We start from the raw sequence: 14,919 nt of genomic DNA, 5'->3' as shown, positions 1-14,919 counted from the left end.
GTATATTATTACTAAGCATATTAAGGATAGTCGATTCCCTCCACCCATCAGATAGAGGCAGCAAAGGGAAGGAAGAAGAGTACTTCAAAGTGGAAGCGCCTCATGGAGCTTACCCTGGGCTCCATGTGGTGCTGCCCCTTTCAAATGCTGTGGTTGCATTTCAAAGCAGAAGTGTCCAGTGAAGCTCACGGTCAGCTGGCGACTCCCTGGCTGACCCCGAGCTCCCTGCAGCATTTCCACGGAACCTGGAGTCAACTGGGGAGTCCCCAGCTAATCCCAGATTCTGTGCAGCACTGCTGCTTTGAAATGCCGAGCAAACAGCGCAGAACCATTCAAAGCACGTAGAGTCTGGGGTCCCCAGCTGACTCCAGGTTCTGTGGAAATGCCGTGCAAAGCCTGGGATCAATCCCCAGCTGATCCTGGTCACCAAGCGGCATTTCCATAGAAACCAGGATCAGCTGGGGACTCCCCAGCTGATCCCAGGCTCCAGCGCAGCATTTCAAAGTGGCAGCGCAGCATGGACCCTGAGGTCAGCAGGGGATTCTGAGTCCCCTGGTGATCCCAGGCTCCATGAGGGTGCTTCTGCTTTGAAATGGGCAAAAGCCCCCACTGGGGATGCTTGTACATTTCAAAGCTGGCATGCTGCATGTAGCCCGGGGCCATTGGGAAGTCCCGCTGACTCTGGGTTTTATGCAGATGCTTCTGCTTTGAAATGCCCAAGGGTCCCCAGAGGCTCTTGTGCATTTCAAAGGGTAAGCACCCTAGTGGAGCCCGGAGTCAGCGGGACTTCCCACTGGCCCCAGACTGCACACGGACTTCCACATTCCTCCTTTGAAATATACAAGAGCCCTCACTGTGACATTTCAAAGGAAGAATGCGGAAATGCCTATCAACTAGTCAAGTAGTCAATGGAAATTCCATCGACTACTCAATTAGTACATTACTTGTTAGTTAACATCCTTAATTATTACAACACCAATAGTTTCTCTCTCCACTCAAGTAATCTTTCAAAACTAGGTTTTCCTACTACAGTAGATTGAGATTTACTTTGCACCACCAGAGAAAAAGACAAGTACATATACAAAAATCAAGTTATAAAATTTTCCTGTATTCTTTCTTTAATACTTGTTCAGTCAAACATACAAGCTTTATTTTCTCTTGCCCGAACTACTACTTATTCTGCAAGCACAAGTGTGTAATTATCTTGAGCGAAATTGTCATGGAATTATTTTGGTCATAAAGTCAAGATTATTGCCTTTATGCAAAAAACAAAACAGATTAGTGGCATTAGAGGCAAAGCCTCTTTGAAATGAGACATTTTATGATTTAGCATCAGGAATGGAAAGCCCTGAAGAAACACACAAGAGATTAGTTTAGTGATTTTTGTGACTACAATACCATTAAGTTCTTTACATTTCCAATGGAATGCAATTCACATTTTGTGAATAATTCTTAGCTGATAGAACTGCATTGACATCAGCACAATTCCCAGAATAAGATCTGCTCAAGAGCAACTGCAGCAGAGCCTGAGGAATCATAAAATACTGTGACTCAACCTTTCAAAATGTGCATCAAACACATTCACAAAATGATACTTATATGAATGCACAATCCCAACTAGTACACCTGCAGGCTTGGGGATCCCAACTCTACTCAATCTAAAACTGTTCCCAATGTGGACACTTTGGCTACATCCTCACACTTCACTTGTATTGAAGCGTGATAACTAATGTTATCTATTTCATTGTAAAAGTCTAGTGGAGATTAGTGATGTGAATGGTTAACCAGTAAGCCTCACCCTTAACAGGCAAGGCTCACCTGTTCTGGTTAACTGGTGGGGCCTGAGCAGCGCCCCACCCACCATGGGACCACCATGGGCGGGAGGTGTTCCAGCCTGGTAGGCAGTCCCTGTTGGTGTAATGCCCAGGCCAGGTTCTCCAGCCCAGCCATGATGGCCATTGTCCTCTGTGTGAGGAGGGAAGGTATCCTTTAAATCATTTAATGAGTAAAATGGGATTTTACATCCCTAGTGAAAATGAGGCTCAAGCAGCTTTTACCTCAATATAGCTAGCCAACATCAACACTACACACATCCACCCTGTCCACTGGGATACCTTACTTGGCTATGCCACAGTAAAAGCTACCTGTGCCTTGTCTCCACTAGGGTTTTACAATGAGATAGCTAATCTAAGGTAGTTATGCCACTCCAGTAACACTTATTTTTTGGCAGTGAAGATGAGACTTCAATAATCTTTCATCCAGACAAAAAAAATAGTTTTTAAATCACTGAAATCAAGTTCAGAAAAAAAAATTGTCAGTGTGTGCCAAAAAATCAAAGCCTGGGGACCTGAAAATTACCATTATTTCAGTGCAGAACTCATGATCAATATGAAAAAAATATTTATTTTCAAGAAAAGACTACATTGGTTGGACTATTAAATTGGAAATTATATTATGAGCTTGAACTGAAGTTATAGGTTTGGGTGGAAAAATCTTCATCACATTAACAAAAATACACTATGATATTTTTACACTGCAAGCCTTTAAAACAAAATATTTATTTCTTGCATATATTCTAATCTTATAAGAAACTTGTCAGGCTAGGAAAATAAACCAAAGTGACTGAAAAAACTAGACCAGTGGTCTCCACCTTTTTTAACCACAAGATTACTTTTTTCAATTTAAATGCACGTAAGATCTACCACCAACACAAACACCCTTGCCCTGCTTCCTTCCTGCCCCTTCTTTAAGGCCCTGTCTCTGCCTCACCCCTTCTTTGAGGCCTCACCCTGCTCACTCCATCCCACTTCCTCCCCACATCCTCACTTACTTTCATCAGGCTGGAATTGGGGTGCAGACTCTGGTCTTGGGCCAAGGGGTTTGGCATATTGGAGGGGCTCCGGGCTTAGCCCAGGGTGGGAGATTGGGGTCCAGGGTGCAAACATTAGGAAGGAGTTTGGCTGCAGGGGAACTCACATATGGAGCAGGAGGTTGGGTGTAGGAGGCAGTTCAGGGCTGGGACAGGGGTTCAGGAAGCAGGCTCTGGCTAGGCACTGTTAACTGAGATGGCTTCTGAGTGGTGGAGCAGTGGGGTTAAAGTAGGCTTACTCCTGCCCTGACCCTGCATCACTCTTGAAAACTGCTGGCATGTATAGCAGTGACTCCATGGTGCCATGTGCTGACCCTCATCTATAGGCACTGAGCCCACAGCTTCTACTGACCACGGTTCCCCGCTATTGATCAATGGGAGCTGCAGGAGTGGTGTTTGCAGGCAAGGACAGCATGTAGAGACCCCCTGCTCTGCCTTTCTCAAGGGCTGAAGAGACCTGCCAGCCACTTCCAGGAGCAGCAATTACCAGAAGGATAATTACTCCAGACATGACAGGTTAAGCATTTGAGAACTCACTACTCAAAGAATTAAATTTAAGCATGAGAAATCAAAATTATGAAATGCACTGATCAGTCAAAAACCAAAAATAACACCCTCTGCAAGCAGCAAAAGTAACAACAACCCCACATGTATGTGTTCGGGAGGGAGATGAGAGTGAAGGATAGTGTGAGATTGTGAGAATGACAGAGACACAATGTGAGAGAGTGACAGATTTGCATTGCCAAGCTCCCTCCATCCCCTTCTCTCTGTGTGGCAACAGGGTACAGAAGTGAGGGGGGAAAGGAACATCAGTGCCCCCTCCGTCTCTCCCTCCCAGAGCCCGCATAGCAAGCAGGAGGCTCCCAGTGTTGCAGCTCCAGAATCAGCATGACAGTGGGTGCAAGGGCAACTGAAATGCCAGCACTTGATAGCTTCCTGGCCAAACTAGTCAAGATCACCTGCCAGTAGATCCTGATCTACTGGTTTGGTGACCACTGGACTAGACTCATGTTCTTTGCTTCGTCATTGTGTATAAAGAGGGACTAAAAGGCATGTTAGATTTATTTCTTAACCACATTAGGAATTCGGGTCTTGTCTAGCCTGGAAGACAAGGAAAAGCTGGGAATGAAGTGAAATGGCAGTATCACAAGAAGAGGAATGAAAGTTGGGCAAGTGAGACGAGAATTCTAAGTCAAGACTGGTTATCACTTATTTCATTTCAGTTACTCTAGTTTAAAATATACCTAATTATAGATCATCATCTTAGTTGAATAAGCAACACCTCTCCCCTTTCAAAGGTGAAAGCTAATACACTTCCATGTGACACACTCAAGACCAGGAAAGACCAGATAATTGTTTTAATTTTTTGTTTGTTTTTTTTTTTAGAAAAACAAACAAGAGCTTAATGCTATGAAAGCAAAAAGGATACAAAGACCTTTTAAAATGATTTTCAGTAAATCTTTCAGCTATTTTCCATTATAATTTAAGCCAACATGAAAGACAGCAAATATATGAAGTCCTTTCAACTCTTCAGCCAACTTTTTGTATTACTGAAAATACTGTTTTCACTCATTATTTTATTAAGAGGAAACTGATAAATTTCACTTACTTACCTGCCCTTGCTGCAATCAGATGGGTTGGCTTGTTAGGATCATCAGCATTCAGTGCTAGGTTCTTTATAATTTTAGCTCCAAGTGCTGTAGCATGGTAATGTTCTCGGGTTCTTTCTATTGGGAAATTTGTTGGATAGAGTCCACTAAATATAATGGTAACATCTGCCAATACCTTGCTTTTCAATTCTGGTACTATTTTTCTTATGTCTGGAATTTCATGGATCTCCTTTTTCAGGTATTTATCATACTTGGTATAATAATCAGTGTGCACCCGAACAAGGATCTCTTCGAGGTATATTAAATGGTCATCCTCATCTGTGTCCTCTTCTTCCTCTTCTTCCATGCTCTGATCTAAAGATTCGCCCATTGTAATCCCAGACTGCTCACTATTCTGTGACTCCGTCTCTGCTTCTTTCTTGTCTGCACACCCATTTCCTAAATCACAAAGGCTGACCTGTTCACTTTCTTCTTGCATTTCAAGATCAACTGTCTTGCCATGAGCATATACACTTGGTGAAGTTGTTGCCTCCCCTGAATGGTTCATTTGACTATCCTTCCCCACACTCACATCAATGCAACATTCTTGCTGCAAATTATCATCTTGTACAGGCTGCTTTGATTTTTTCCAGCTTCTTTTACCCTCATTGTCACTATCTGAGGAAGAGGATGAGGACTTCCTAGCATCTAATCCATTGTCACTTTCACTATCACTAGATAATTCAAAGTCCAAGTCATTTGTTGCCTTGTCTTGGGTCTGCTGCTTCTTTGTAACTGTCCGATTATCTAGTTCTGAAGAAATCTGAGACTCCTTAACATTTGTTGAATCATTAATGGTTGCAGCATTTGTTTTGTAATCAATGGTATCACTTACGGAGTCTCTATCATTTAATTTATCATTGGAATTCAATCCCCAGTTAGAAGTTTCACTGCTCATAAAGTTACTACCATTTGTAGTACACATTTCTTTTGTAGATTTCCCAAGCCCATTGCTCTGTTCATCCGCACATGTAACATTCTTCACTTCTTCAGAATCTTTTGTTGGTACCACTGGGGGATCAGATGTTTCAGTTGTTTTTGAAGAATGATTTACTGGAGAGAAAGACACACACACACACACAAAAATAAAAGATGACATTTCCATTTTTTATCCTCCCAAGAGGAGGAGCTTTCAATTATGTTTCCAGAAACATCCTTCCTCTCTTCCACATATTAAATGATTTTGACCTATAATGAAACATGTCTATGTTAGGGATGTTAGATATAGCGTAATTGAATAGTCATGTAATTGTATGAAATCTTATTGGTTACACGACTATTTGATAGTCCCCAGGAGCCGGTCTGCGAGGGGAGCCAATTTAAAAAAACATCTCCCTGTGCCCACCAGGTGCTCTGATAGAGGCAGCAGTGTAGAGTGACAGCAGCCCCTATCTGTGGGGGTCCGAGCTCCACGTGGATAGAGGCTACTACCAGGGGGATGGAAAGGAGGCGAGGCTGCTGCGAAGCAGCCTCTTTCCACGGGGGCCTGATATGGCTGCAGATAGAGGCTGGTGTCTGGCAGCAGCCACTGCCCATGGGGGGCCTGAGCTCTGCTATAAAATTCTCTATCCAATGCAAAATGGATGAGTTTGGTAGACACTGAAACTCCCACTATTAATTTGTCTCAGGCTATATCTACACTACACTGTTCTTCCAGAAAAAGCTATGCAAACTGCGAACCACAATTTGCGTAGCTTTTTCCACTTCTTTTTTTGGAAGAGGCTTTTCCAACATTTGGCACATCTACACTGGGCCAAAAGTCAGGAAAAACCCCTTTTTCGTAACATCCCTTCTTCCTCATAAAACGAGGTTTACAGGGATGCCGAAAAAGCGCATCTGCTCTTCTGAAAAAAAAATGGAACAGCAGACACATTCCCTGGATGTGCAGAGTTTTTCCGGGATTTATAGCCTCAGGCAACACTTTGTTAGCATGGTTTTGGTTCGCTAGTAGCTACTGCTTATAAATAAATTGAAGTTACCCTTCTTTTTCATCTGAGCTTCCCTTGATCCAGGTGGTGCATTAATATCTCCTATGCCCTGAAAGTATACATATTTCTTTACAGTTATCAAATTGGGTGCAAACTTCCAAACATCCTCTCGATCATCAATAATGCACACCATGGAGTCACCACATGGGAAGAGATTTCTGAAAGAAAAAAAGTGGTTTGTTTTTATTTTCTATTAAAATTACTATTTAAAACATACTCTGGGTTGACTGTGTGTGTGTGCATGAATGCTAAACATGAATGATTTTTGAAAAATCAATGCGTGAGTCTACTCATTTACCTATAACAGCTGGCATGCAATTTGCAGCGCTTCTTACTTGTTACTTTAGCAATAACCTTTCTGGATTTTTTTAAAAAAAGTTTTATGATCATTAGAAAGAATTTTCAAGTTAATTACAAAAAATCTTTAAAATATAAAAAATAGCAATTACATTTTGTTTGTCCCTTTTAGTTCCAGTAGCAAAAAAGATGAGCCAGCCAAAGTTTAAATTTTGGAATACATTGTGTATTACACCAAATTTCAATCTAGGTTCTTTTACCTAAATAAAACACATAATTTGGAAACAAAAGAGCGGGAGCAATCTCATATACAGGCAGTCCCCGACTTACGCGGATCCGACTTATGTCGGATCCGCACTTACGAACGGGGCTCTCTCGCCCCGGAGGTCGAGGTGGTGGATTGCTACATGCGAGCTCCGGGGCGAGAAAGCCCCGTTCGTAAGCTGCTCCGGTGCCCCTGGTCTGCTGGAGACCGTCTCCAGCAGACCAGGGGCACCGGGCGGGTTCCCGCGCTTCTGAGGCTTTGCCAGAGCAAAGCCTCAGAAGCGCGGGGAACCGCCGTTGCTGCCGCTTCAGTCCCGGTGCCTGTGCTCTGCTGGGGACGGTCCCCAGCAGACCAGGGACACGGGGAGCAGAGCCGCAACGGCAGCGGGGTCCCGCGCCTCTGAGACTTTGCCAGAGCAAAGCCTCAGAGGCGCGGCACCCCGCTGCCGCTGCGGCTCTGCTCCCCGTGTCCCTGGTCTGCTGGGGGGGGGGGGGGGGGGCGCAGCTAGTGTGCCCCCCCCCCCCCCCAGCAGACCAGGCTTTTGTTTTGGACCCTGGGGCAGATCAGCTGGGGCGCTGCCGATTGGTCCTGCAGCGCCGCTCTGGGCACTACTGGACCAACCCGGCAGCACCCCAGCTGCTCTGCCCCAGGTCCTGATTGAGCCGCTGCTGGTCAGTTTCAGCAGCGGCTGAATCAGGACGCCTGGGACAGAGCAGATGGGGTGCTGCTGGGTTGGTCCAGTAGCACCGAGGAGCGGCGCTACTGGAGCAACCCAGCAGCACCCCAGCTGCTCTGCCCCAGGCGTCCCCAAGTCAGCTTCTGCTGAAACTGACCAGCGCTGACTACAGGAAGCCCGAGGCAGAGTTGCTCTGCCCCGGGCTTCCTGGAATCAGCTGCTGATCAGTTTCAGCAGCAGCTGACTTGGGGACGCCTGGGGTTCTTAAGTTGATTCTGTATGTAAGTCAGAACTGGCGGTCAGTTTCAGCAGCGGCTGAATCTGGACGCCAGTTCTGACTTACATAGATTCAACTTAAGAACAAACCTACAGTCCCTATCTTGTACGTAACCCGGGGACTGCCTGTAGTAATTTGGTCTCATATTCATCCTCCAGAGATTATAGCTAAACAAAAAGTCTTATGGTACGTCTAAACTACATTCCTCTGTCAAAAGAGGAATGTAAATGAGGCAAATCAAAAGTGCAAACAAAGCACTGATTTAAATATCCCATGCTTCATTTGCATATTCATGCCCAAGCGCTTTTTCCAAAAAGGGTTTTTCGGAAGTGAAAGCCCAGTATAGATGCAGTTCTTTTGAAAAATACCCCTTTTTTGAAAGAACCACATCTAGACTGCACTTTCACTTTCAAAATACCCTTTTTCAAAAATGCGTTTGGGCGTGAATATGCAAATGAAGTACAGGATATTTAAATCCGTGCTTCATTTGCAAATTCGATTTGCCTCATTTACATTCCTCTTTCAAAAGAGGAATGTAGTCCAGACATAGCCTTAGTATTTAATAGTCATAAACCTGAAAGGAGAATACTCCCAACAAATTCAAAACTATACCCAGGGTAAGAGAAAATATGCTTTGAGTTGATCAATCTTCCTTTTCACATAAGAATTCCAATATAGCTATTATTAAAATATCAGGTAATCCTATTTTTTTTTTTTTTAAACACAAGCTAAACAAAAAACCCCCCAAGATTTTCAAAAACTAAAGCCTAAAATATGGGTTAAGGAGCCTAATTTAAGCACTGATGTGTAATTTTCAAGAATGCTGATTATCAATGTAACTGTTCAGTGTTCAGCACTTTCAAAAGTCAGGCCATTTAAATACCTAAATACAGCTTTAGGAGTCTAGCTGAAGGCTATTATTTTGGAAAATCTTGGCCTAAATTTCAACAATATAAAAATGCACAAATACTATTATGAAATGAATCACAAGATGAAATAGGCCAGTTGCTTGCAAATCATGTCAGAAAAAAAAAATGTAGGGCAGGCCTATATGACTACTTAAGTTATCTAACTAATGATTGCCCAGGAGTGACAAAGAGCTTCTCTTTCCCCTTAGTGATGAAAATTTCACGCTGTGCACATCAGAGCTAGTTGGCAGGAGACACTCTCCTGCCGATGTAGCTTATGCATCTTGAGAAGGTGGAGTAATTATGCCATTGGCAGCTGCAGTGGTGTAGCACTGTGGGGCAGATTTTTCCTGAGTTGCAATTATCTGAAGGCATAAAACATCTGAAAAAGGAGATTATCAATGAATGTGAAACTCTAAATTATTTTGCTTGAACATTACAGGCTGCAAAGCTAACTGAAGTACCAAGTAAATGGAGCCTATAAGCATCAGCTATTACTACAGGCAGTCCCCGAGTTACGCGGATCCGACTTATGTTGGATCCGCAGTTACGAACGGGGTTTGCTGCCCCTCTCCCTGGTCTGCTGGAGACCAGCAGACCAGGGAGACAGGAAGCAAAGCCTCTGAGGATGCCGGCAGCGGGACAGCTGCGGCGGGTCTGGGCTGTCCGCTGCCTGCGTGCTCTGCGGCTTTGCTCCACGTCTCCCCAGACTAGGGAGACGGGGAGCAAAGCCTCTGAGGATGCCGGCAGCGGGACAGCCGCAGCGCGTCTGGGCTGTCCGCTGCCCGCGTGCTCCCCAGCTTTGCTCCCCGTCTCCCTAGTCTGGGGAGACGTGGAGCAAAGCCGCGGAACACGTGGGCAGCGGACAGCCCAGACGCGCCGCGGCTGTCCCGCTGCCGGCGTGTTCTGCGGCTTTGCTCCCCATCTCCCTGGTCTGCTGGAGACCAACAGACCAGGGAGATGGGGAGCAAAGCGGAGCAAAGCCACGGAACATGCGGGCAGCAGACAGCCCAGACGCATCGCGGCTGTCCCGCTGCCGGCGTGCTCCGCGGCTTTGCTTCCCATCTCCCTGGTCTGCTGGAGACCAGCAGACCAGGGAGACGGGGAGCAAAGTCGCGGAGCACGTGGGCAGCAGGACAGCCGCGGCGCGTCTGGGCTGTCCCGCTGCCCCCATGCTCCGCGGCTTTGCTCCAGACGCCTGTGGTACAGCAGCTGGGGCGCTGCCGGTTGGTCTCGTAGCGCTGCTCTGGGCACTACTGGACCAACCCGGCAGTACCCCAGCTGTTCTGCCCCAGGCGTCCTGATTCAGCCACTGCTGGTCAGTTTCAGCAGTGGCTGAATCAGGACGCCTGGGGCAGAGCAGCTTGGGTGCTGCTGGGTTGGTCCAGTAGCGCCGAGGAGCGGCGCTACTGGAGCAACCCAGCAGCACCCAAGCTGCTCTGCCCCAGGCGTCCCCAAGTCAGCCGCTGCTGAAACTGACCAGCGCTGACTACAGGAAGCCCGAGGCAGAGTTGCTTTGCCCCGGGCTTCCTGGAATCAGCCGCTGATCAGTTTCAGCAGCAGCTGACTTGGGGACGCCTGGGGTTCTTAAGTTGAATCTGTATGTAAGAACTGGTGTCCAGATTCAGCCTGTTGAAACTGATCAGCGGCTGATTCCAGGAAGCCCGGGGCAGAGCAACTCTGCCTCGGGCTCTCTGTAGTCAGCCGCTGGTCAGTTTCAGCAGCGGCTGAATCTGGATGCCAGTTCCGACTTACATACAGATTCAACTTAAGAACAAACCTACAGTCCCTATCTTGTACGTAACCCGGGGACTGCCTGTACTCAGTTTTATTTTACTCTGTAAAGATGTAGATTTATGGGATACAGGAGACAGAGACAATGTTTCCATTTAATACAGATTGTACCTCTCTTAACCAGGACTCTCTGGTACAGCAACATCCAGAGTCCAGCAGGACCATGGATGTTCCTGGACCACAGAGTGGGTATAGGAAAATCAGGCTGGGGCAGGAGCGGAAGCCCCGTATAGGGGAGAGGGAGGAAGCAGAGGACCAGCAGTGAGTTCCAGCTCCTCTGGCTGGACAGCAGCAAGGGGCTGGCAGTGGCAAAGCTCCAGCCCCACTGCAGAGCTTGGGGGCCAGCAGCAACAGCCGCAAAGCTCCACCTCAGCTGCAGAGCTTGGGGACTGGCAGCGACAGTCGTGGAGCTCCAGCCCCGGCTCAGGGGCAGTGGCAATAGATGCAAAACTTCAGCCCTGGCGGCAGCCCTGGAGCTCCAGCTTAGGGAGAGCCATGCCTTCACAGGCAGCAGCGTGGCAGCAGAGGCCATTATGGGAAGGATCTCCTCTGGTTCGGCAAATCCCCTTGTTCAGGACCCATCAGGTCCGGAAGGTGCCGGATGAGGGAGGCACAACCTGTACTTATGATCCCAACACACTGCCTTCATTTCCTGTCCTGCATAATTCCTCATACATACCTAAGATTCCCAGTTTTAGAAAATGGATCAATACATTCATCTCTTGACAGTATCCGATGTGAAAAAAGTTTCTTTTCAGGGTCCAAAAATCCTTTTGAAAGAAGAGTTTGAAGTTAATATTTATTCATTACAACAGTTCCTCCCTGTTAACATTCTACATAATTTGATTTATTACAGCATAAGCTTTGGTGGGTAAAACCCATTTCATCAATGGAACTGGATATTGGTGTAATCAAAAACACACTGAGATACTTAGGCTTCAAAAGTATTCATTATATACCATTATTACCATTATAGACCACATAAAGAGTGTAAACAGTAGACTGGATACCTGTCACTAATTCAGTGGTACTTATTTTAAAAATCTAATCCAAGTTCCTTTAACATAGGAGCAATAATGAAGTTACAAAAATTAACTTGTGGCATCAGTGAGTAATTAAGGCAAAAGGAATTAAGAGTAGGCGACAGTTAAATCAAGTTTGGCAACTTACACTTATAATATTATAGTATGTTCTTTACGACTAAATTCTGTCCATAGCACATTGTACCTAGGGTCTGCAGAGATGTCTCATGTGAACTAGCAAAGTACTGCAATGCTTAAGCATAATGGGCAAGTTAACGAGCGGTTTTAGTTTCAACTCTTGCATTTGTGGTTTTAAATTGTACCTAAAACATTGTTTTAGTGCATTTGTACTTGTATAAGAATAAGAAATGTTAGACCTATTGACATAGATCTGAGCTGACTGTGCTTTGTTAAGAAGGAATACGAGAAGGTAGGTTAGCTAATTTAAGGGCAAGATAAGATACAATTAGTTTGGCAAAATGGCAAATTCATCCATATACAGATATGTTAATGTAACTGACCTCTCTGTCAATATAATTAACCTTTCATCATAAAGGGACATTGAGGTTTCATAACTGCTCTGAAAGAAAAATGTAGCATTTCTTATACTCTGGATTTGCCATTTTGCTGAACTGATTGTATTATAACCTGCTTTGAGATTAGCCTGAACTTCTTACTTCTCCTGCAATAATGCAATTATTACTTATTTATTCAGAAACAATATTTTAAAAAGGTGGCCATGTTATATTCTATTACCCAAGTTTTCAGAAGTGACTTACTGATTTCAGGAAGGCAAATCTGAGGCAAGCTGCAGAGGCCTTATAAATTTTCAAAGTGTGTGTACTAAGAACTTTCTGCAAGTCAGGCCCCTTTTAGGTGTCTCAAGTTGTACAAACTAAACTTTTTAAAAGTGTGTGTGTGTGTGTGTAATTATAACTGGAATAACTTAACCCATAAAAGCAAAAAAATTCTGAGTTAAGGACAGAGGTTCAACCTTAACTCACCCGACTATGCTTAAGAATTGCAGCAAACGCATGTAGAATCATCCCCTGTAGAGAGACCCTTGCAGTACCTAGGCATAATGAATTGAAAATATTAACTATAGAACCATAGCTACACATGGAGACAAACTGTATGTAAATCATACACTACATTTTATTACTGTACAAGTGTCATTGTTAGCTGTTCTACCCTCTTGCCAGTCATCTGCATAAAAGAAAAACTTTCCATTCTCATTAGTACATTCCTGCCTAATTTATCAGTGAAACCATAATCAAGACTTGCTACTAGGGTAGAAGTATAACCATTTAAACAGTTAACAGACAACTGATAATCATGGTCTTATTGGTTACTGTTAACTGTTATATGCAAACTCCTGCTCTGCTCCTGGGGAGCAGCTGCCAGCAGGGCAGGGGTGACAGACAGCTCCCCATGAGCAGGCTGCAGATGGGAACCGGATTAAAAGCTGGCTCCCAGTGCATACTGGTTCCCCAGCAGCCAGCTACCACCCCATGCTACTGTTTCAGTATCAGAAGTGGCAGCATGAGGTGGCGGCCGGCAGGCAGCAGCTGACGCATTCCAGCAGCTGGCTTAAAAGTCACTTCCTGGTGTGAACCAGATCCTGGGATGCTGGCTGCAACCTCAAGCTGGGGGAGTGTGTGTAACCATGTAACTGCTGAGATTTTCAGCCATTGCACAGTTACATGCTTTTTAACATCCCTAACTGCTACACTGTCACATTGAATTCAGTAAAAAATGATGGAAGATGCAGAAAAAAATAGTTATTTAACTGGGCTTTGGTCAAGGCCTAATTCATTTAAGCTTTTTTCCGACAACTGATGACAGGTAAAAAGAAAACCAAGGACACTATTAACTTCAGATGCAGAACTGCCCCCACAGATTGGAGGCTCAATTTGTAAGAGTCAGGTCCAGTACATCTTTAAGAAAAAAAACCAAAATTTAAGCTTTCATGTGACTTTACTAGTTCCTAATACAGCTCAATATAAAGTAGTTAAAAAAAAATTAGTGAAGCTTTACAGATTGTTGTCAAATTGAATGTAGTACACTAAGTAACCAAAAACCAATCCTTACTAAAGAACTTCATCAAATTTACTTTTCTAAAACATTGCCAAGCTAATGGAAAAGCAAAGTGTAATAGCCATTTGTTTACATATTTCACAGAAATGGCATATAGAAGGCACATAATATTTCATTGATGGAATAAGGTTAATTTGTTTAAAAAAAGTCTATCTTTAAATCTTTTTTTAAAAAATAGAACTTTTCACCAGTACAAGCTATCAAATGAATTTCTTCCATAAAAGACCGATAGAGACACCTAGTGGCTAGACCATGTATTAACAAAAAGAGCAATTGATCCATCCTCAGGTACTGACTAAACACAAAGTTTGTAGTAGCTCATTTGTAAATATTTTCTTCCTCTTCACAATAAGAGTTAAAATGCACACACATTTTTCTTCTTAGGAAGTACAGGCAGTCCCTGAGTTACGCGGATCCGACTTATGTCGGATCCGCAGTTACGAACGGGGCTTTTCTCGCCCCGGAGGACTGGAGCGGCGGGACGCCCAGATGCGCTGCAGTCCTGCCGCCCCCGTCCTCTGGGGCGAGAAAAGCTGCTCCACATCTCCCTGGTCTGCTGGGGGGGGGGAGGAGGGAGGTCCCCCCCAGCAGACCAGGGAGACGCGGAGCAAAGCCACGGAGCACACCCGCAGCGGGACAGCCCGGGCGCGCCTGGGCTGTTCCGCTGCGGGCGTGCTCCAAGGTTTTGCTCCCCGTCTCCCTGCAGACCAGACATATAAATTATAAAGTTTAAATACAGAAATAGAAATTGTAAACCAGAAAACTTTATATTCTGTTAAATTTTTTTTCTCTTTAATTTGTTCATATGCCATTCTCATTAGGTTCATGTCTTTTACATAAAAAAAAATGTCAAATCCCTAAATATGTAAGTTTCATAAACACGAGATAAATTAATGTTATACTGTACAACCTAAATATGAATTTCATCACTATCTTTCATTCAAGCATTTAAAACCACTGTTATAGGAAAATGAGTAGCACATTGCTTTAATGAATAAAAAGTAGAAAAGATTTTGAGCATATCAAATTTATTGTAATAGATAAATTACAATACGTATTAGTATTGGTATTAGTTAT

At 44.4% G+C, this 14,919-nt stretch overlaps 1 protein-coding gene across 2 annotated transcripts in view; it reads right to left on the bottom strand.

The window, feature by feature from the left end:
• CTDP1 (CTD phosphatase 1) overlaps positions 1 to 14,919 on the bottom strand; it is a 187,060-nt gene that overhangs the window by 142,186 nt on the left and 29,955 nt on the right. For both annotated transcript variants that reach the window (XM_075921112.2, XM_075921111.2), the window contains 3 exons: positions 11,403 to 11,493; positions 6,498 to 6,664; positions 4,483 to 5,571 (listed from right to left, as the gene is read on the bottom strand). In XM_075921112.2, the coding sequence (XP_075777227.2) occupies positions 4,483 to 5,571; positions 6,498 to 6,664; positions 11,403 to 11,493 (1,347 nt within the window). The remainder of the gene's footprint in view (positions 1 to 4,482; positions 5,572 to 6,497; positions 6,665 to 11,402; positions 11,494 to 14,919) is intronic.

Source organism: Pelodiscus sinensis, chromosome 2 (assembly GCF_052426305.1).
Source record: "Pelodiscus sinensis isolate ZL-2025 chromosome 2, ASM5242630v1, whole genome shotgun sequence".
Lineage (NCBI taxonomy): Eukaryota > Metazoa > Chordata > Testudines > Trionychidae > Pelodiscus > Pelodiscus sinensis.
Note: the sequence above shows the minus strand (reverse complement) of the source record. Positions and strands in the feature narration are given on the sequence as shown.